The 23,448-nt window shown below is 39.4% G+C and overlaps 1 protein-coding gene across 2 annotated transcripts; it reads right to left on the bottom strand.

Annotated features, from left to right (window-relative positions):
- Positions 1–376: 376 nt before the first annotated feature.
- LOC121502863 (uncharacterized) lies at positions 377–3,753 on the bottom strand. 2 transcript variants are annotated; one of them, XM_070284332.1, is made up of 4 exons: positions 3,607–3,751; positions 3,106–3,454; positions 710–3,050; positions 377–646 (listed from the first exon to the last, which is right to left on the bottom strand). In XM_070284332.1, exons 2-4 carry the CDS (start codon positions 3,386–3,388, stop codon positions 544–546), a joined length of 2,727 nt encoding a protein of 908 aa, XP_070140433.1. In that variant the 5' UTR covers positions 3,389–3,454; positions 3,607–3,751; the 3' UTR covers positions 377–543. The 2 variants fall into 2 exon arrangements, with proteins under 2 accessions (XP_070140433.1, XP_041632752.1); XM_041776818.2 differs by having other exon boundaries at positions 3,106–3,753.
- Between the last annotated feature and the right edge of the window lie 19,695 nt (positions 3,754–23,448).

Genomic DNA, 23,448 nt, shown 5'->3' with positions numbered 1-23,448 from the left:
GCCTTTTGGTTATTTTTTTTCCTTGGTACGATATGCAAATGCGCTGCTGGTTGTTATTTGTGCTGGGGATTTGTTTTAAGCGCCCCTCGTCGCCCTCTCCCTCCCGCGTGTTACTCATATGTATTTGAGTTTTAGTTTAGTTTTTGTCATCCCGACATGGGATATATGGAGCGCGCTGAGCTCAGCTTTTCGGTTTACTCCTGTACAAATTGTTTTGGGTTTGTTTTTTCCGTTGATTTATGCATTTGAAATTTAGAAGGAAAAACTAGAAAATGCGGCAGATATTTCAACATTTTTGAAATCAACGAAATCTATGGACATAACTTGCATTTTAATGTTGAAATTAGCACATTGATCAGATTTTGGGAACATAAAATTTGTGTTTTTTATTAAACATTTTAAGACTTCTGGAAAGAGAATACCAATACAGTTTTAGCCAAGATTATTTGAGTTTTTTAAAACAAGGAACACTGTCAATCTAAACTTATAAAATTATAAAATCCTCTCAAAACTTCATGCATATTACGAAATATAAAACTCCTTTCAGGTTTTCGTGCATCCCTGATATTTATTTATATCTTTCCGAACCATAAACTTCCAGTCGGCCGGCAGCAACCCCTCAAATATGGGAATTCTCGCCAAATATCTGCAATGTTAGAAATCAAAATTAACAATTATTATTGTTAATTACAGTTCAACTATAACTCACTTGTTGAGAAATTTATTGGCGTCTGCCAGTGACTTGAAAACGATCGCCTCGACATCGGGTATCTGGACTATAAAGAAGGAAGCCTGCACCCAGGCTGGATAAGCTGGTAAGTTATTGGCATACATGAAGCCAAATTGGGTTATTTTCTTTTTATCCAGCGGCACAGATACTGGAGCCGAGATGGGAGCCTGATTTGGAGAAAGTTTTTGGGATGCAGGACCTATTCCTAAGGACGACGTAGCAGCTTTTATTCCTAAAGCTTGGGGGTTTACGAGCAGGCTTTGTCCGGTGGTCAACTGCGAAGGGCGCGAGGTCGTAGCCTGTTCAGGACGAACTCCTAGGCTAGTCGTGCTTCCGTTGGTCAACTGCGAAGCGCGTGATGATGATGCCACACTTGCTGCTGGAATTTTCGTGATGAGCACAGGTATGGGAATCATAGGTTTGGTTTGGCTTTGAACCACTTGAATATTGACTGGCATATTTTGTCTAGGATACATATTCAGGACTTTGCTCTGATCCTGCAAAACAGGTGCTAGAGTCGAGGCTGCATTAGGATTCAGACAACCTCCTGGGGAAGTGGTGCCTTCGTTGATCAACTGCGAAGGAAGCGAGGATGACACCTCACCTGTCGCTACAATTTTCTTGATAAACACTGGTTGGGCAGTCATAGGCTTGATTTGGCTTGGCAGGGTTTGACCATTGACTGGCATATTTGGTCTGTTGTATATCTTCAGCAATTCCCGCGGAGTTTCTAATGAAGGTTGCTGTGGAGCGGCCACAGGTGGAGTCAACTTCTGGGTAACGAATGAGGTGCAGCCTGCTGCGTCCGCCTTACTGATCACTAAAGCGTCAGTAGTTGCAAAGTTGCCACTGATTGGAACTTCTGGGTTTTCATTAGTCATTAGGCTAGTGATCTTTGCTGTTGGGGGTTGGGCCGGGACACTGCTATTGGGGAGCTTAGCTGGCACCTGGGGCGACAGGTATTCAACGGAGATTATTACCGGCTTGTCATGCTTAGGGGGTACTACGGCCTTGGATAGGTCCACCTCAAAGCTCTTACCAGGATTTTGGTTATCCATTTCCACATTCTTCACCGTAGATTCTTCAAAGTTATCCACCGCAGAAAGCAGCTCTGCCTCATCGCTGTGTAAGATCTCCAATCTAGAAAGCAGATCCTCCTCATCGCTGTCAATGATCTCCAACTTAGGAAATACCATTTCCTCATCGCTGTCTAGGATCTCCACCGTCGGCAGCAGCACTTTTTCGCGCTCCTTATCTTTCCGTGCAATTTCCCTTTGGTACTGATCCAAAGAGGCTGCTTTAGGCTCGGTTTTGGTCTCCGTCTCGCTCTCGGTCTCGGTCTCATTCTCCGTCTGTATGGAACATTCTGCTCCAGGAATCAGCAGCTCTTTTGGCGAGTTCTCCGGCACTGGCAACATCTCCGCTGGCATCTCATTAAGGGGAATCACGGTAAGCGGAGAAATCTCCTGACAAAGATTGTGTCCCAGGCGTTTAATGTGCCAATATCCCGCCATGCCCAGCATTCCCACCACACGATTTTTGGTTTTATCCTTTTGCCAGCCTCTCCTCAAAAGCTGCAATGCCAGCAGAGGCAGTGCATCTTGATTGATGGCATTTCTAATGTTTACACAATTTTTGGCTGCTAAAACGGAGGGCGTTTGGTTGACAGTGGTAACCGCCATGAGAAGACTGGTCTCCGTCTGCACAGCCCAAACGAAGGCGTTGCGCGCATCAAAGGCGGCCAGTAAGTATTCCCACTGGCAGAGGATGAAGCATCCCTCTATGGGAAAAGGTATGAGCTTGTAGTTGAGCACAACTGTTATGGTTTCCTTTCTGGCACTATCAGCCTTTGTCTTGAGCTCAGGCTTTGCCTTGCGATTCTGATAATAGTCCTTCATTACGTCCTCCGATCGCCGCTGAGAGCTGCTGGTGGCCACTTCAGGGTGGGCTAAGGTAGTGTCCTGCTCGATGACCTGGTCCTCATGTGACTCACGGCCGCAGAAGTTTTTGGACAGCTCCGGCGTTGGGTTTAAGGTGTCCAGCTTTTGCTGGACCGGAGACGGATGGCAGCCAGTGGCAGTAGGATGTGCTGATGCTGCTCCCATAGATTTTAGGCTCTCTGAACTCTCCGACACCTCACTTTCCAAATCTTCCTCAATGCCATCTACATAGTTTTTTGAAGGTAGTGTACATTGATGCTTCTTACCCTGCAAATCGTTGAGCGGCAGCATTTCATTTCTGTCAAAGACCAAATTGCAGGTGAAGTCCTTCTCGTTCCTTTTTAAAACGACTTTGGGAATGCGGTGTAAGTTGTAGGCATCTGGAAAAAGAAAGCGTTTATAGATTTAAGGATAATACTAAAAGCTAAAACTCACCATTAGCATCTGCAGGTGTATCTATAGAAGTGGTACTCGGTCGACGTAGCTCATTGGACATACCAATTTGCTGGCCTGTTGGTTGCTTTGCCTTTGAGGATGTGTTATCCTCCAGCGCAGGGATCTTGTTCGGGAGCTTGGGGCTTGGTTTTTCTATATTCACCAATAGCTCGTCGTCGAGCTGCTCCTTCTTCTTATAAAACTTCATTGTGCGCATCTTCTCGTAGTAATTGAGCAAACGCTGGGACCACTGACGCACGTTCCTGAGACGGCGCTTGATCATCTGCTTCAGTCGGGAATCGAAAAGCACACCGGGTACGCGTCGCACGAGGCAAACGCGATGGCTTCCCTTTCGCCGCCAAACATAGGTTTTTAATACTCTTTTATTATTTGACATCAAGGTAAGCAAAGCAATTTTATAGCTTTTTGTGGCAATGTTCACAATAAGAAATTTGGCCACGCGGTTAGACACTTCAAGAAAAGTCTTAAGGGATCACTTACACTTGCGAAATTTTAATAATAAAGATGCACATATTCCAACAAGCACAAAAGATAGCAAAAGTCACGTAAAAGCCACCTTTAGGAATCACAATAATTTAGTTATTTTTACTTTTAGATCTAGTCTTCCGCATTGCACATGTTGCACGTTTGCGGAAATGAAGAAGAAAGTAAAAAGTCTGGTCAGTCTGAGCCAATGTTGCAAGATGGCGTATATCGATTGTGGAAATATCGATAAAAAACATAAAAATCATTAGAGGAAATATGAATAATTAAGTGGGATGCTTATCTATTTCTGTTCCCACTGCTCTTTCCGTTGTTTTTTAATGAAAAATATAAGTTTATAAAAATAAAGCTATTAAATTTGGTGCCAGAGAGGCGGGAGAAACCGAAAAACTCAACGGTCTCCAGTTTGCCACCACAAGCAGATCCACAGTTGGTCTGATTCCTGACTGTTCCCAGTTCAATGTATTCAAGAGGAAGACTAAATATTTTAATAGCTTGCAAAACCACGTGGTTTTCTATTTTTATACCCTTGTAGGGTATTATAATTTCAGTAAGAAGTTTGCAACGCACTGAAGGAGACGTTTCCGACCCTATATATTCTTGATCAGCATTAACAGGGGAATCTTTCTAGATATGTCCGGAAGAAATCGATTTTTTGGCCATTTTTGCAAAATTTTAGAAGGGGTTACATCATTAAAATTTTTGATTTCGATAAAAAATTGAATTTTCAAAATTTTTAAATGAAGTATGCAGATTTATTAATTGTAGAAAATCTTGCACAGAACAGTTTTCCGATTTAAAATTAATGCTCTTTTGCCCGAGTAATGATATTTTTAATTTTAAAAAAATTTAAGAAGTTTTTTAATATAAAAAATCCGATTCTATAATACAAAATAATATTTTTCTAAGTCAAGGAATCATTTCCGACCCCATAAACCATATATATTCTTGATCAGCATTAACATACGAATCTTTCTAGACATGTCCGGAAGAAATCGATTTTTTGGCCATTTTTGCGAAATTTGATAAGGGGTAACCCCTCATTAAAATTAGCAAAAATGGCCAAAACTTTTGATTTCTTAAAATTTTAAATTTGGTATGCAGTTTTTTTAAATTAATAAAAACTAACACAAAACTGCTTTCCGAAGCGAAATTAATGCATTTTTGGCTTAGTTATGATATATTTTAATTGTTACCTGCAAGGGTATACAAACTTTGGCTGGCCAAAGTTAGCTTTCTTTCTTGTTCTATGCATGCATGTACTATTTCCAAAGTACCCTCAATTTTACAATTTACAAGAGTTTTCTAGCTCTTAAATCCAGTCGATCGTATGGCTCACTTCAAATTTATGGTCTCTGCAGTCAATAGGTCATCAATCACGTAACCAGAAATCAGAAAACCAGAACCCAAAGAATCGAATCGAAAGTTCACTGGACTGTTGGACAGAATTGAAACCTCGGTGAAGGCTTAATGCTGCTGCCTCAGCAGCCACCAAAGAGGCGAACCGAGCTGAACCGTGCGTCATAAATAAAAGAAATGAAATCATTTCGAGCAATTTGTCTACAATTTTGTGTCACACTTTCTGCGCCATTTCTCACATGCCATAAAAATGCTACACACACACACACACACGCACACACCCTGGACGACACCCATCGATGGGAAGGAGTCGTGGTCCTGGCCACCCGGCAAGGTGTCACGCTGATAAATGGCTCTGCCTTACTTACGCCAACTTCTTCACTATCCCTCAGGTGGCCGCTCCTCTTAAAAAGAGAGACCTTCCAAGCCCCAAGCCCTGCAGCATAAGAAAAACCACCCATTCCCTTGGACATTTTGCGTTTATTTTTCACGAAAAACTTTTCCATTTCTCGCCCTTTTGCCGTGTGCCAATTTCAAGAAAGATTTCCTTTAAGTATAATAAAATGCAGTGTCGCTGTCATAAATCTATTCCGCTCGATTGTCTCCGCGACGCCGCAAAATTGAAATGCATTGACATTGAAAAATTTCTAATAAAAGCAGGAAGAGGGGACACCGAAAAATTCAGCACAAAGCGCTTCAAACTTTTTGGCATTTTGCGCAGTGTTAATACGGAAATTAAATATTTTGAATAGCGAGAGAAGAGCAGCGGAAAAAACAACAACGACAACGACAGGGGGAGGGGGAGTGGCAGCGACAGAGTCTCGAAACAATTTCAAAACATTTTAGTTGACAGCGACCCGGGGTCACACACACAGCGGAACGCGAACAAATACATTCACAAGCGCTGGTCATGTTTGCGCAGGGAAGTATGCTACACATTCATCCATATTCCACGAAAAACAAGCGAGTCCTTGAGTGTGTGTGTGTGTAAAGGATGTTCTGGGTATGCTTTTCTCTGGGGAAATTGATTACAGGAAATTAGAATTTTTTTAAGTTCCTATTAAAGATTATGGAAGTTAATTAAAAAGAAAAATTTACCAATAAAACGGATAGAAAATGTTCTTGAAAAAGAGTATTTTATAAATAGAAATTATATATTTAAAGCTTGAATAGTCTCTTCAACATATTTACATTTTTTATTAGGTAAAAGAATTCCATAACATTTTTAAAATATTTTCTAAACTCTGTTAAAAAACTCTAAAGGACAAATCCTCTTTCAAGATTTATTAAATTTATTTCCAAGTCTTTATAAATTATATTTTATAGTAATACTTTAAATTCTTGTACCTTATTTCTCTACTTTAACTTTACGAGTTATTTTACTATACTTTTAATTACTTTTGAACACCATTTTTGTTATGCAGAACTTCCCCTCAATTTTTAAGCATAACTTTGTTCGCCATACATATAGTTTTTTTGTTGCCGTCTGACAAAAACGTTTTTGCGAGTTGGCTTAAAAATTCTAATAACACAAATATTTGCAGATGAAAGAGGTACTAAAAGGCATTTGGCCGCATGCTCCACTTGTCAACTGTCGACGGGGACAAAAAGAGACAAGGGGGGGAAGGAGTACTGTAACCAGACCCAATGACCCCTGACCCCACTCCATCTGGGGTTCGTCCATCACTCAGGGATCCCGGTGTCGTCCCTGGGCTGGCACACTTTTTGACAACGTCAGAAAACTGGAAAAGCGGCAAGAGCTGCTGTTGGCCAACAACAGCAGCAACCAGCCGCAGACGAACGGACAAGTAATAGCAACAACATACCAAAACAAAACTCCTAGAAATAACAACTAAAAAGACTACTAAAAAGGGTAGCAAAAAAATCCTATAGTTTTCCCATTTTTCCACCTTTTTTTTTTGTAATTTTCGTTGCATGTTTGCTGCGTTTTGCACTCTTGCTGAACATTTTTCATCTGTGCTGGGGAAAACTTTTTGACATGTTGCTGTGCAAATTGAATAAGTCCGCACCGACACATACGCAAAAAGACATTGCCAAATAATGGCTAACACACACACACAGACACACGCTCACACAGAGAGACAGACAACCACTTTGTTTGTTTCTTTATCCCAAAACGCCGCCCCAGGTCGCAATAATCAAATTTGCAGCATCCATCCGGCATCCCTCCGCACTTCATCATTTCACCTGGCACTGGCCTGACAGCCTCTGATCCCTCTCCTGATGCACTTCCTCTATGTGTTGCTACCCCTTTTGTGATATTGCTAAGTTTATTGCCACTCAACAAGGGGGGGTGCTAACTAATTTCACAGCTCAAAGCCGAAATTTCGACAATCATATGTAGGAGCCTGGCCAATGATAAACAGCTTTGCGGTCGATTCCTAAAAGGGCTATTGTGGAGGAGAGCCACTAGAAATTGGTAAGAGCACCGAAAGAGTTGTAAGCGGCTTTGGGGATTCCGGGAAACGGGGTTTTTCGGGTCGATTTGGGGTTCCATGGAAATTAAATGCAGGAAATATAATAACAAGCGACGGGTTTATATATTACTTACTGTTGGAAAAATATTCTTAAATATTTTAAATTATTTTCAATACTTTTGCTAATTATTTATTGGTGTTTAAGAGTTAAGAATTCAGCCCCAAGACATTTATACCAAATTTTCCCAGGTTTCTATCTTACTTATTAAGTAAAATATTTAATTATTTAGATTGGAAAAATATCTTTAAATATTCTTAATTCTATTCTATACTTTTAAAGTATATTTCCTCATTCATTTTAAAAATATTGAATGTTGTCTAGAATTTCATATTACATTTTTGAGAAGATATATGCCATAGTATTCAAAAGGTTTTCTCTTTCATTTACATTATTTAAATATTTGTTAAATATTAATATACACCTTATAATACCTAATAGTAGTTAGAAGTAAATATTAAATTTCCTCAAACTATATTCCCCTTTTTCCTAGATATTACTCATATTCAAAATTGTTACACTTTCTTCTCTTTTCCTTCAATAATATCCACATTTTTCTTATATTTTTTGTTTCTGGTCATTCCCATTTCAGCAAACTCTGTGCATTCAATCTTTGGCCATGATAGAAGACACCCACAAATTGAATTCATCGCCACACAAAGTGCATGGGGCCCGGGCCAAAGGAGGGGGCAGCAACAAAAAGAGGTAAGTGCTTTTCCCTCCACAACTCCTGGCGGTCAAAACTGTAGCCTCCCAGGCCGTTATCCAATTTCTGTTTTGGCCATTGCCTAGGCCTGCCTGCGCTCACTTTGTCTTGGCGTTTTCGACACGATTTTTCTTCATTTTCCGAAATCAATCAAATGCAGGCATCCGTTCTGAAGCTGCTCCTCCCTTTCCTTTGAACAGGAGCAGGCAGGAGGCAGAGCCTGTCAGCAGCGACACCCGATCCTGGGCGAGCTCCCCTGTTCCTCCTGACTGCCAAGCTCGCTTGTTGGACATTCATCAAGCCATTTCATCTATTGACTGATTGATAATATTTTTGATAAATGATTGGCGGCCATGTCCCGTCGTAGTCGTCGGTGGCCCAGTTTTGCAATTCTCTCTCAGCTTCCGGCTGGCCGGGTTATTTACGGCGTGCAAAGCGCCAGGCAGCGACAAAGGCAAAAAAGGTTTTATAGGTGAGCGAGCAGACGCCGTCTGCAATATGCAAATTGATGGATCCTCGGACGGGTCATGTCCATATGCCCCGGGCTTAAGCTTGTTCCTTGATTGAGCTGCCTATGGATAGGGATAAGGATTGGGTTCGGGATATAGATCTGTAGAGGGGGTAGAGCACCTGCTGAAACTACACAGGAAAATATAGGTATAAATATTAAATCTATATATTAAAAAATATATTTAAAATATAATTTTAACACAAATAGCTTACTTATTCCCTTATTTAACAAAACAAATAATAAAACGTTCTATATTTAAGGTTTTTCCTTTGGACTAGCAATTTTTTCAAGTGACAAACTTACCTTTGGGTTATAAATTGATGAAATTACTTGCATAAATATACACATTTAAATTTCTAGAAATTTATTCTTAGATATTCAAGTTGTTTTCTTTCATTTTGTTTACCTCTATTTTTCTTAAGGTGCACCCTATTGTGTCAACGTCGCCATTCTGCATCATTTTTCATAACGAGCCTGGGCTAATAAAAATTAATTGATACATCAGCGGCAACACCATTGTCGGACGGACCGATTAGAATCAGTTCCAGGAGGGCGCACACACAAAGGTGTTAATGCCGCTGCTGCTTCTGAAATTGCTGCTTCTGCCCCGTTCGGCACGCGCCAATGTTTACACGGCTCATGGCTCATGGCCCTGGGCTCTTCTTGCCCATAAGCTTTGGGCTCTGACACACATATACTAGATATAGCCGTTCGACCATATGCCAGCAGAGACCAGAGACCCTGGCCAGAGCCAAACAGAACCAAGAATCAAAACAATCAGGCAGCCAAAGAGCAGTCAGCCTGGCTGGAGAGCAGCCACCATGCGATACGCCCACATTTGGACACGATGGCACAATATAAGCCAACTCAGGTGAGCCAGAGACAGCGACAGAGCCAGGTGGGGGGAGCAAATGGATGGGCGGAAGGGCAGTCCAGCTTGGACACGGACCTCGTAGCCCAAAGGTAACTAAATTCTTTCGTGCAGAACTCCACGATGTCTCTGCTAAAGTGTCACTCTGTCTTTTTAAGTAGAAGAGGTGATGCCCTTTCTATTGATGTAACAACTAGAAATATATGAATTACAATTTAGAATATTATAAAAAAATATATAAAATATTTGTTTAGATATTTTAAAATTATTTTAAATACTTTAATTGATTGATATTCCCTCTGTGGAATAATAAAACAATGTTTTTCCTGTTTAAACTCTAAGAAAAAGTGTATATTGTATACTTCCTATAGTACTTCAGTCCCAGATAATCACCACCTTTGTTAAATCCCTAAATCCTTTAGCCACTTGTCCCGTCTAGAGTATTTCTTCTTCGGTTTGTGTGCCTCGAGGCAGTGTCACTGCCACTGCCACTTAATGTTGCAGTTGTTGCCTCTTGCCTTTGTGGCTGAGCTAAGCGCCGCGTGACTTATTTGATTGTTAAACAACATAATCTGTTGCCTGTCTTTTGCCTTACACTCCAGCCAACTGGCCAATTGATTTTTGGTCCAGAGCAAACACTGGCATCGATGGCTGAACTCTGCCAGGTGCCAAGTACCTGGACGAGATGAGAGGCTGCTCCTCCTGGAGTCGAGAGTAATTCAAACAATTTGCAATAAGGCGCCGGCGCCTGCCCTCGTCTTCCAGGGAAACCCCCCGAGAATAAAGGGAAAACGCTTCGGAGAATTGGATTGAGTGGGAGACAAAGTCGGAGCCCATTTACCGGCTAGTAATGAAAATGCAGCGTTGCGGAAAATCGCACCGAAGACACCAGACGACACCAGGCACTAGACAGCGGCGGACAGTGGCCAAGTGGAAAGTGGAAATTGAAAAGTAACGGACTGCTGGAGCCGCACGAGGAGAATATTGCGAAAGGTATGAAAATGGTTCGCTCAAAATTCATGCATGAATTCAAAGGGGGGGTTGGTAGAAAAATGACAATTTTTTTTTGGGGGGGGGAAGTGGTTTTCATTTTCAGGGACTCACCATTTTTTTGCGAGTTGCCATCGGATGGGCGAGCACTTTCCGGCAGTCAATATTGCGGGGCGGACAATGCCATTTTAGGTGTTATTGTGTCAATGTCTCGATGGCCAAGTCCACTCCGGAAGCCACCCCCCCGTCAGTGAGTGGTTTTTGCTGTTGCAGCTGCAAACAGAATTGGTAGTTCATACATTTCACAGCAATTTCCATTTGGCCATATTGTCAGGGCCCCAGATTTTTTGCAACTTCAGTTACTTTACCAGTGACAACTGGTGTATACGGCAAATCAAAGCTAATTCCATGTAATCAGGCACATTTGTTGCATGTCCGTCGCGTTGACAACATTTTGTTGCGTTTCCGGCAATGCAAACACACTGTAAAAATTGGTTCATAAAATGCAAGAAATGCTGCTGGTGTGGGCTTAGGCCAAAAGTAGTTCTCTCTCTCTGGGCAATCAGCCTTTCTGGCATTTATTCGATTTTATGGTTACGATTCCAATCGGTTTGCCAACTTAATTAAACGAACATTTTTAGAGAGTGTAAAAGGCAAGAGGAAATCAGGTTTTAAAGCAATAAAAGTCTGTTGAAGTAGTTTAAATGAGGTAAATATACTTTGAAATCAGTAAAATTTACAATTTATAGTGTAAAGATATTTAAAGCTTTATACCTTCAACTCTTTGATTTCCTAATTTGTTTTTCCTTGGAAAATAAGTAATTCAAGTATTTCCTTTACAATAATTATTATTTACCATTTTCTGTTTTGTTTTTCCACAATAACATTCATCCTCTTCCTTGGTAATAAACATTAAGAGCGCTCCTTTGAGCCAAGAAATCCAGAGTGCGCCTCACTGGCCACATTAAAAAGCCACAATGTTTATCCGAGGCCCAGCTACTTCTCCCTTTTTCTTGAAGCAACTTGACTTCCTTTAGGCAAATTAAGACACGCCCCCCCTACCGCCCCTTCAAGACTGGCTTGAGCTAAAAATAAAAGCAAAAAGGAGCAAACTAGTTCTACGTGAAGTTAATCAATGGGGGAAAGTCAGACCTGACTCTGGGCAACCGGATGCTGGTAATAATATTTAGATTTTTAGCCCTCGATGCAAAACTTTATGCTTGTTTAGATAACATTATCGCCTTGGCCAGAGAGTCGACTGTTTTGAACTGGTTTTCCCCGGGTAGTGCTCCTTCCTTCATCTTGGCTTTTGGCCGCACATAAACTTGGCTAATTTACGATTGCATTGTGCGCATTGGACTCGCTCATATAATTAGAGAAATTAATTTGCGCGCTTTCCACGACTGCGAACGGGTAACGAGCATAAAGTTTTTAATTTTCATGATGCAGATAATGCCCATTAAAATATGCCCCGGAAAAGGGCCAACGTGATAAAGAGGCAAGCGCCCTGGCCAACACCTGCCACAGCCACTGGCGTTGGAGATCCTTCGTCGAGGTCCCTTTGGCAGCTATGCCTTCTCAGCCGCAAACTAAGTGCATTAAAAAATGGCAAAAGGAAAATAATGCACAGCGAGAGAGCTCGAGCTCTGTGCCCTGGCAAAAAGAGAAAATGATTTTTTTATTATGCAACAAACAGAAAAGTCCTCCTTTGGGGCCAGTTGTCCAGACGTCCGACCAACGATGCTTGACGACGACGACGACGACGCCGCCGACCTTTTGAACTGAACCAAAGTCCGGGGAACCGGAGTCCTGGAGTCCTGGAGTCAACGAACGCTGCACAGAAATAAGCGGCAAAAAGTTACCGCCGCCGGCTCTGGCCATTATGCATTATTATTATCCTTGCTGCGGGTCCGTGGTCCTGGCTCTGCCACTGCCACTGATTCTCATTCTCATTTTGATTCAGATTCAGCTGATGCCGCTGCACTTTCGTGTATATATATATTTTTGCTGGTTATATATACTTTTTATCCCCGGCATCGCCATCGCTCGTGCTGAAAATTACTGCTCGAAATCAATTTCATGCGATTGAAGCACTTAATTTTTACCAATTCATTAATTGATTTCGTTGGCCGTTCGTTGCTCCCTGGGTTGGCCGGGTGTTTGTGTATTTTGCTCCTGCTTCCTGCCAGTCGTCCTTTGCCCCTTTTCACGAGTCCTGCTCATTGAGCACTGACCGGGCAAATTATTACAAAAACAGGAAGGGAAGCTGACTTCAGCAAGCTGAAGTTTATATACCCTTGCAGTTTGAAAGCCAAAAATCCCTTAATTTTCTTTTCTAGAATTTTATAAATTGGATATAATGTCAAGGAAATATTGGAATATATATGATCAATAGCTTTTAAGGCTTATTATGCTCTTAGAAAACCTTAAAAAATTTACATTTCTCCATATTTTCTTAATTTTTAAAGAATAAAGTAATTTAAAAAACCCATAACTAAGTCAAAAATACATCAAATTCAATTCCGAAAGCTTTTCTGTGCTAGTTTTTAGCAGCTTAAAAAATCTGCATACTAAATTTAAAATTAAAATTTTTGGCCAATTTAGAGAATTTTAATGATGTAACCCCTTATAAAATTTTCAAAAATTTTGAAATTTTAAAATTTCTTTCCAACATGTCTTGAAAAGTTCCCCTGTTAATGCTGATCAAGAATATATATACTTTATAGGGTCGGAAACGACTCCTTCACTGCCTGGCAAGCTTCTGACTAAAATTATAGTACCCTGCAAAAGGGTATACAAATAAAAAAGGGCAGCTCGAAAAACAAATAGTGGAGTTTCACAGAGAGTCTCTGTGGGGACTTGACGATGCCCTGGCCAAAGGGGTTAATTATTATGGCAAGGATGTGTCCAAGGAGCTGCAAGAAGATATATATGAATACAACTTAAATGTATAGCTAAATATATATTAAAATATTTTATTAAAAATGTACCTTCTTTTCTGCTAGCAAATAAACCTTTTCACAAACGATTCCCTGAAAGGATAAAACATGTTCGGCAATCACCAAAAAGTCCTTTCCCTAACAATTTAAACTGCTTTTATATCGTTTCTGTTGACTCGATTAAAGAAAGAATCAACTCGCAGGTTCGCTGAACCATTGAAACAATTTACGAGCTTAAAGAAACTTTGTTAATGTTTTTAAAAACAGCAACATATAAACTTTAAAACACGGCCAACAGGCTGGGCAAGTGAATAATTGCGGAATGCTGTGTGAAATGAATGCAATAGTTCGATTTTTACTGAACTATGAGCATTAAAACAATTAAAAAATAAAACCCGAACATGCAGCCTTATTTAATTAATCCACAATTGCCGAAAGGAGGTGGAAATGTTCCAGGACTCGATTGCCGGCCTAGCCACAAACAGCATTTGTGCAAATATTTATATTTACAACCTAGCAAAAAAAAAATGAAACAAAAACACGGTGTAAGAGGCCCATGTTTGTTTTATTTAATTCCTTTAATTATTCAATCGTTTCGAACATTTTGTGCCTGGCAGGGCTTTAAAATGAGAACTGCAATTCAAATACAAATAATTAATCATTAATGTTCAAATTGATTACAATAATGTGCATTTAAACGATGGTTCGTTCTGCAGAAAATTACAAATACAAGTATATGTTTATTGGTTGATTTCCTTGGCAAATGCAATCCGAGATAATTGTCAATAGCTTTTAACTATCTAAGATTTCTAGCTTTGTTTTCTTATCAAAACATTTTAAGTAATCACTTTGAACTATATGATTATTTTACTAGGACACAGACCTCCTCTTAGACTATCACATAATTTATTTTTATTGCTTAAATACAACTACTAAGCTTATCTCTGACCCAATGATTAATTAATCACACTTCACTTGGCATATTTTAATTAAAATTGAAGGCGCTACTGCTGCTGTGGCGACAATTGCCCCTGGCTGCGCTTTGAATTAGCTTAATTGATGTTGTTAAATTCGTAAATTAAATTAAAAACCATATTAATTAAGCCCATCGTTTATACTACTTTTTGCAGCATGTTTAAAGTGCTCTCTACATATATTTAATGCGAATTATTATCGCTTTTGTTATCAGTTTGCAGTTTTTCTTGTGGTTTTAATTAAATTATTTCATATTGATTTAATGTATTTGGATTAATGTGATTTTTTTCAGTAAATCCTTTTTTATCAAATGCCTGGCTGAAATGTATTTCAGATCAATTAAACGCATTTAAATGGTGAGCTTCAGGTCTAAAAAATAAAGAGAGAGAGAGCCAAATCGGCCATTGGCTCTGAATGCATGGCCATAATTCGCCCTGACAATTCAGCGCGGCCATTCAACGCGGCATTATACCGCCCAGAGGCAGATACTACCATATATATGTCTGCAATCGCTGGCCGATTTTTTAATGAGACGCTGAAGTATAATTTATGAATTTTAATGAGTTGCCAAATGATGCCGAAGCGTTGATTTTCCATAATTATTAACGCAAGCCACCGCGCCATCGTCAGAGCATCGACATTCCCATCAACAGCACGAGTGCAGACGGCGGGTCCCGGCATGAGTCCTGGCCGCCGACAGTGTCTGGACCTGGTCATCAACTGTTCGGCACATGAAAAAAATACCAACAAAAAAAAAAATAAAGGAAAAAACGTCGGACAGGAGAAAGGTCTGTGCGAAATTCTGAGCATTCAGACCTGAATTCACTTACCTTTTTTTACAGACAAATGATTATTATATTGTGTATTATCATTTTGCCGACATCAGGACACTCGAAAGACACAATGGAAAATGTCTGGAAGGAATGTAATTGGGAATAAAAAGGGTTAACGGTAACTATTTGCTTTATTTAAGGTTTGTAAACAATTTAAAAATAATAATATTAAATGAAGAAATCTAGTTTCTTGCCTATTGCCTACCTTTGTCTTTAAAAAATGCTATAAAAATTATTTATAAATATGATCTGAGAAATAAATATTTCTTTAATCAAGTCAAGTTTATATATTTTATTTTAATATGTTATGGGATTTTTCTGTATTTTTTTCAAGTGTAAATAAGCAATATTCAATCATAATCTATCCAACTTTTAGCTTACAAAAATCCCTATATAGGGTATATAAATTATAAGAAATTTAATCAAGTTATTTGCCATAGAATAAATATTTTTAAATACATCATCATTTTTTCCTTATATTATTTGTTCCAGTGTAAATTCCTGGGCATAACAAGTGCATACATAGGTGCACGTTTAACTGTTATCCTCTTATCGCTTCCCCAGGGCCTTAAAGTGTTTGTCTTATTTATTACGCCTTTATCGATATTTGCTTTTTTTAATTAACAGATTATGCGGATTCTCGTAATTAAGCACCTGCTTCGAGGAGGCTTAAAGTCCTTTAAAATCCATGTGCATGTGTGCATTCAATATTTTGTGAAATTTTCACCCACGTTGCGAAAAGATCATTAATACAAATTAACACATAATTCACGCACACGGTCAATAATGCGTGCGCACAAAGCCATGGCTAATATGCGAATGCTGCCGGTAATACCTAATTAAAGCCAATAACAATAATAATAATAACAAAATGGTTTGGGCCCAGGGACAAAGGGATGCATTGCATAATGAAATTAACTAAAATATGCCGTGGCGTTTGCTTAATTAAAACGGATTCCAAACCAAAAGGACGCGGTTGTTTTACGCTGCTCGGCTTAAGCGTGTGAATGACAGAATATAGTAGGGAATTCTATATATATAAATATATACATGTGTGTATACCCACACCCATGTGGCACATTCGATTTTAATTCAAAGCGGCTTAGCCGGCTTACCGGTGGCATGATTAATTGTAATGTCCTGCATTACATTGCACGCAGGGCAAAATATTGGCCAATATAGGAAAAATTTAAATTTAACTAGGGTCAAAAATGTTGAAAATCTATTTGGAAATTTTATTTGGAAAATTTGACAGGAAAATTAGAGGAAAAAGCATTTTAATGGAATCATAGAATGAGCTTGTTGACATAATTAACAGCAACTGAGAGCTATTTAATTTGTTAGTTTATTAAAGCTTTAAACAAAAAAAATATATATAAAGTCAGAGTTTGAAAAGTATAATATTTAAGAATGCTTTAATCTAGTAATTTAATTTAAATTAATTTTTGAAGCCTGCTTGCAAACTATCTTTCAATAAAAACTAATATTTCTAGTGAAAGGAAAGGCTCTTTAAGGTCGAAATGTACTCCTTTTGACTTAAATTATAATCCTCTTTTCCATAATAATGAAAATGAGAGCTGCTTATTAGCTACATTAACCATTAAATATAACAAAATACCTCTTTAGTCTTCTGCAATCATCGGTTTAAGCCAAAAACCCACTTAAATACACATACCTGATATTTAATTAAGTCTTTGGCCAAATCGGTAGTAATCATTATATTTACACAGGCAAACATTTTGGGCATTTGCTGGACCAACACTAATTAGAATCCCCCATCGATGATGGCAGGTGGCGGATTCCATCAGCAATCAGAGCTTCGATGTTCCAAAGGTCCCAGACATGGCATTACGGCTTAAGGTTGCCCAACGGTAATGATAATGCCTCACAAAGTCAACACAAATGCGGCACTAAATCGGCCTGACCGGGCCGGGAGGATACTATATACCTAGCATATGGAGGAGCAAATGAACTCGTAATACCTCCACACCGACACGTTTATGCACTCAGCCAGGAGGCAGGGAGAAGGGCCTAGGGCGGGCGACACTTGTGGCACATTTAGTTGGGCCCTAACGGCTGTCTCCGGCTAACAGTAAACAGCAATCACTGCTAATTAGTTTTATTGTAAATTAAAATTGCAATCAGTGTCAGGAACTGGCAGCAGCAGCACCAGCAGCAGCAGCTCAGCTGAAGTGTGCGGGAATGCACTCTATGGCATATAGTGGAGTGACGCTTTTGGGGTCGCTGTGTGCATCCATGATAAATGCAATAAATGACACGTTGAACGCCTGTGACTCAAATCCTTGCATAATAAATTTGCCAAATTGCAAAACATTAAATAAAGACAATGTGCAATGACAAGCCAGAACAACACACAGGGAGAGAGGGACACGACACACAATGGGGCAAGGCGACAGGGTAGTGATGTCCCTGTCGTTAAGCAACCATAGGGAGACAGTCATGGGTTCAATTGTTGCTTGGATGTGGCAGCAATACTTGTCTTTCTTTTAGTACATTTTCTACTTGATTTGGTGGGAAATTGTACAGGGTTTTTGAAGCTATTTAATAACATATTTGAGGCAGTAAGATTTGATATATATCCAGAATTAATAGGGAAAATTTTAAATATTTTAAGAAAGTTATTTAGAAGCCTCAACATTAGTTTCCCCTTAATATTCAGTTTTAAAAGCTTACTTCTTATAGCGACTATTGCCAGCACTGACTCCATAAGCTCACACACACACCACAAAGTACTCGTCTCACCCACACAATTACATCACCCCCTCACCCCTCCCACGCAAACAGACGGACACATGTGATGTCATTAAAAAGGCATTCATCATGCAGGAGCCAGGATGGATGGCAGTGCAGCAGGCAGGGAAGAGAGACAGAGAGGGAGAGGGAACGGAAAAGGACGAAATGAAGTCATGTAGGAGGGCTGACTTATCGATATACCAAGTTAATAATTAAAATCGCAAAATGCGTTAAAAGTCTATCAGTTTAATTGCCATTCGTGGCTACAACTATCAGCAGGCGGTGCCCTTAACCACCGTCGATGTCAATGACACTCTGATGAACTGTCAGTCCTGCTGTGGCTCCTGATCTGGCTCTGGCTGTGGGTCCTACTCCCATTGCTGATGCTGCTCCCGATTCGGCGGATGCTGCTGATGCTGCATTGATATGCAATTAACAGCATCAAGGGGTTGGGTTGGGTTGGGGCTCCGGCAGCAGGACAATTGACGCATCGGGATTTATTCTATGGGCGCATGCATTTTTTATGATTAAACGATAGTTGAATGACTCCCTTTTATTCCCTCTGGATGGAGAGCTGGGCTCCTCTCCTCTCCTGGCCTGTCCGCCAGGATATGCCAATGATCCACAGAGCCGAGCTACTGGGCAATAATTGAACAATTGCCAGCTGTCAGTGGGGAAATGTCCAAAAAATATAAAAAAAAAAGGGAAAAACGATGGACGACGGGCAACCGAAAAACTTCACAACTGCAGCTGCTTTAAAGGATTAAAGTATTACCGGCGACATTGGCGATTGGATGGCATTTAATGGGGATTATGCGGAGTCCGAAAAGGAGGCGGCAACGTGGATCCTGGTGGCACTTTAGTTAAGCCGCACAATGTGGGTAATATTGGTTTTTATTATTTATTCATTGATTTTGAATGGCTGCCGATTAAATTAGTCGCATTGAGAACACCAGCTTGTGGGGGGTTTCTTTTCAACTTAAAACCAATTGCCAATATTGTTAAGATAATGTTGGGGAGTGTGGATAAAGGGTGTAGTTTAAGAGTTTAATTTAAGGTTTCATTTAGGAGATTTATTGTGATAAAGGAAGGGTTTACTGAAGTGTTTTTACTTATTCTTTTTTTAAGAGTTGATTCATAAACCAATTGATAAAATATTTTTTACTTAGAGACTACCATTTTCTAGGCATTTTTATATATATTTTTATTTTTAGTAAGCTTGTAAACACTCTAAAATGATTTCAGAACTCAGAATGATAAATGATTATTTTTTTTAATGACTTGTTTGTAAACATCTCATCTTAGGAGCATGACTTTGCCTTACATCGATGATATAATTTACATAAAAAATCTGTAGAAATCTTCAAGGTATCTAAGTATCTAGGAAACTCAACAAACTTGTTAACAAATATCTGCATCTTCTGTAAAGAAGGTTTACAAGTTATTTATGAGTTTTAATATAAGTTTTAAATTAAAACTTTTAACTCTCTAATTGAATATTAAGCAAAGCCTCTTTGTTTCTTATATATATATTTACAATTTAAGCCTGGCTTTTTCCCAATTTCTCTCTAAGTTTAAACCCAAATATTCATTCACTTACCACTTAATTAAATCTACTCCATTTTCCAATTCTCTTTCTAATTTCAACCAAAAATAAATCAATAGAGCTTAGTACAAATCTCTTAGTTAAAATCTCTCTCCTCTCTCTTCACTCTTTAAATTTCTTGATAATTTCCCTTGCTTTCGTCGCACATGGAAACTAATGAGCCAGCGAGCTGATATATCCATTTAAGCTTACACACACAAAGCGTATCCGAATCGAGAAAGCTCAAAATAGGAGGAGACCGAATCCCAGCTAAGCCGGATCCCCCGAAACCCCGACGAATTCTCCGACTACCGACTACCACCACGCTTCCGATACTCGAAAACTATTTATGCTAAATGAGCAACATGTCTTAATCGGCTATTCATATGGAAATGCATGGATTATTATTCAATTAGTTACGTTTTCAAAGCCCGAGTTGGAATAGAATATGGCTAGCAAATACACAAGAAGCGGAAAAAGTATAGGGGCGCGAGGAGGGGGATGTATCCATGAGATACATCTACCTACTCTCGGCCAAGAAAATAAATGGGCGGGTAAGCAGAGCTGCTTCGCTTCAGTGAATTTTATTAATGAACTGTGGCCAACTGTGGCTGCCAGCAAGTAACTCGAGAGCTCAAACATTGGCCACGGGAACGGACGGGAACGGGAAATAACCAGGCGATACACCTGCGAGCCGGGTTCCCTGTTCATTATTTACCCAGGCACCAAGGCACCAAGGCACCTCTACCACCGAACCCCAACCCGATCCGCTCTGCACATGTTCAAGCTGCTCTCGTATCTTGTATCTTGTATCTTTTGGCCAAGCATATTGCGAAAGCCACAACAACACAGCGGCCACAGTCGCCGTAGTAAACGCAAATGGCCATGGGGAAGCGAACTATAGCTGCTGCTGCTGGAGCTGCTGTTGCCACTCTCATTCATTCATAAAAATCCCAAGCGCCAAATCCAGTTTGAGCCATGTACACAAACCAGATTTCACACACATTCGCTTCCCGCCGCCGAATCAAGTTCAGATGATATTGCACAGTGGATCGAATTGGTGAGCTAATGAAGTTGGGATTTGGTTAATTGCTAATCAACAGTTCCCACAGAAAATCAGTTATCATATTCAAGATTATGTGAGTATTAAGAATGGGTAATAATTTGGTAATCATTTTTACTTGGGAAGCAATTAATTATGTTAATTAATTTTAAATAATTTTTGAAGAAAGTATGTTTAAAACAAACTAAGTAGAACCACTCTGACATTCTTTAGATTATTTTATAAGTTAAATAAATCAAAATATATTTCATTTCATAAAAGACTCCTTGAATTTGTCTCTAAAACCTAGTTGGGAATTATAAGAACTTAAGCCTTAGTTAAGGGGGGGGGTAAGGTTAATTCGGTGCAAAAAAGGCCACTTTTTAAAAAATTATTGTGGCGGAACGGCTAAAGTTAGCTTAATGAATTAAATACCATATAATAACACAAAATTTCAATAATTTTTGATACATTTTGTATTGAAAAATATTTAGAGGTAGAGAAGTTATAGGGAATCTCCCGAGTCGCCTCCAAAAAAAGTTGTTTTGCGGTGTACATCCTAACAGTCCACAGGATCATCCGATCTACAAAAATTATACCTCATTCGTTAAAGGATAAGTGTCCCGAGGTATTCACGAAGCGTTTTTATTTTTAAAATTTTTTCCCTATTTTTTATCAAAATTTGAAGTCAAAACCCCGATTTTTGACTAAAAAAAAAACCTTATTTCTTAATTTAAAAATATATAAAAATTAAAATTTAAAAAAAGGCCGACGTGAATACCTGAGGAATTAGTTAAAGAATGTGTGTGCCAAATTTCAAATCGATCGGTCCAGTAGTTTTTCTGTAATCGTGTACACCGATTTGAAAAATTGAATTTTTCAGGAGAGCGCTTTAAACTTTGTGATTCTCATGCATTTAACACCAACCGACCTTCGTTCAACTCTGCATAACTTCGTCAATTTTCCCATGATCGATGTAAAACTTGGACACAATATTCTTAAGATATTAGGCATTAAAAATAAAAAATAAAAAAAAAATTACGAAAAAAAAAATTAAATACCTTACCCCCCCCTTAAGCCTCTAAGTTCTCACTCTTTCACTCTCTTTAAGATACTTTTGGATGAAAGTAGGGATTATAATATCAACACCTGATCCACTGTACCAAAGCGTCGGTGTCTCCACCGTGTGGGCAGACAGCGGATGTTCCAACAAACAAAACCAAAATAACAAAAAAAATCACCCAGAACAGCCACAGCAACAACAGGTACTACTTACCGCCGCTGATGATGGGGCTTTGATCTGCGAACCAGTTTCCGTCATAAAGTATCCGTATCGGTATCTATAAGTATAACTCTGGGATGGCTCAACTTTTTATTGATTGAAGCTCGTTGCGTGGGCCGTCCGTCCCCGCCGGAGAGTGCGTAGGGTGTGGGTTTGACAATTTCGAACAGGCAATTAATTATAACTGTTTGTGTCACCGGGTGGGTGTCACAGTGTCGTCCCTCTGGCTGGGGTTTTTCGTTACAAAATTTCATTCCAAAAATTTGCATATCAAAAGCCCAGCTAGGGAAATCGGAAAGCTGATGCTGCTGCTGCTGATGCTGATGCATTAGCGGTAGCGTGGGGGCGTGGCAGCATATCAGTGCGTTCTTTGTTTAGGATCAGGGGTAGCCACACACACACACACCCGCCTCATACCACCCTTTAGCCTCGTTCCAGACACGCAATATAGTTTTCTGCAACTTTTCCCAGCTTTTCCCCCCCTTTGCCCGATTTTTTAATGAGTTTAATAAATGCTTGCTTGACTTTTAGCGGTAGTAAGTTTCTCAAGTACTCGGCAATTAGCGGCATGCATTGGGCTTTGGGAACGGAAAAAGGAAGCCTTTGGCACACGCAATGAGCAAGTTGAACAGCGCGACGTTCCACTTAAAGAAGAAGTTCCCGTTTCAGTTCAGAGGTAGCGATATCTATGCAGAGGAAGAAAAAGAGGGAGTTAAATATAAGATTAAATTAAAGGGATTATAAGGGAATATGGGGAAAGATTTACAGGTTTTTGAGTGAGTTTCCCAGGTGTAAATATTTATAATTACATTTTATTCAAAGAACAAAGCTTTCAACTAACTTTATTTTAAATTTTTATCTATTTAATGATATTAATTACTTAAGAAAATAAAATATTCAAGTGTAATTACAATCAAAATCCCTGAAAACATATAATGAAAAACCCTTTTCTCAAACTCTAGCACTTAAAGATCCAATTAACACTGTAATTACCCTAAGAAAAACCATTCTCAAAGTGTAAATACATTGAAAAACTTTCCTGTTTAATGAAGCATTTTATTCTTTATATTCTTGAAAAGGGTAATCAAACTTTTTCTCTGTGTGAAATATGATTCTGTGTACTTGTGGGCTTTCCTCCCAAAGTCCACGACTCTTTGATGGCAGGGTATATATGGGCCTCCTCCAGAAGGGTGCCTATCTGGCAGATAGGATATCTAGATTGTCGTTCACTCCCCGCCAGATACAAGATACTACACACAAGTATATATACCAAGTATATACTAAAGTATATGCCAGTTCCCTTCCGATGCTTTGTTTTGATTTTAATTTGGTTCACACAATTCATCTGAGCTTGGCCTAGGCAGCAAGCAACAACTGTCTCAGTGTCTTGGCAATGACTTGGTGGTAACTTGGCTGACTTGGCTGACTGGGCTGACTGGGCTGAGTGATGTGATGGGGAGTGACTTGCTCAAGATTCCCACATAAATTATGTGAGA

Source organism: Drosophila kikkawai, chromosome 2R, assembly GCF_030179895.1.
Source record: "Drosophila kikkawai strain 14028-0561.14 chromosome 2R, DkikHiC1v2, whole genome shotgun sequence".
Lineage (NCBI taxonomy): Eukaryota > Metazoa > Arthropoda > Insecta > Diptera > Drosophilidae > Drosophila > Drosophila kikkawai.
Note: the sequence above shows the minus strand (reverse complement) of the source record. Positions and strands in the feature narration are given on the sequence as shown.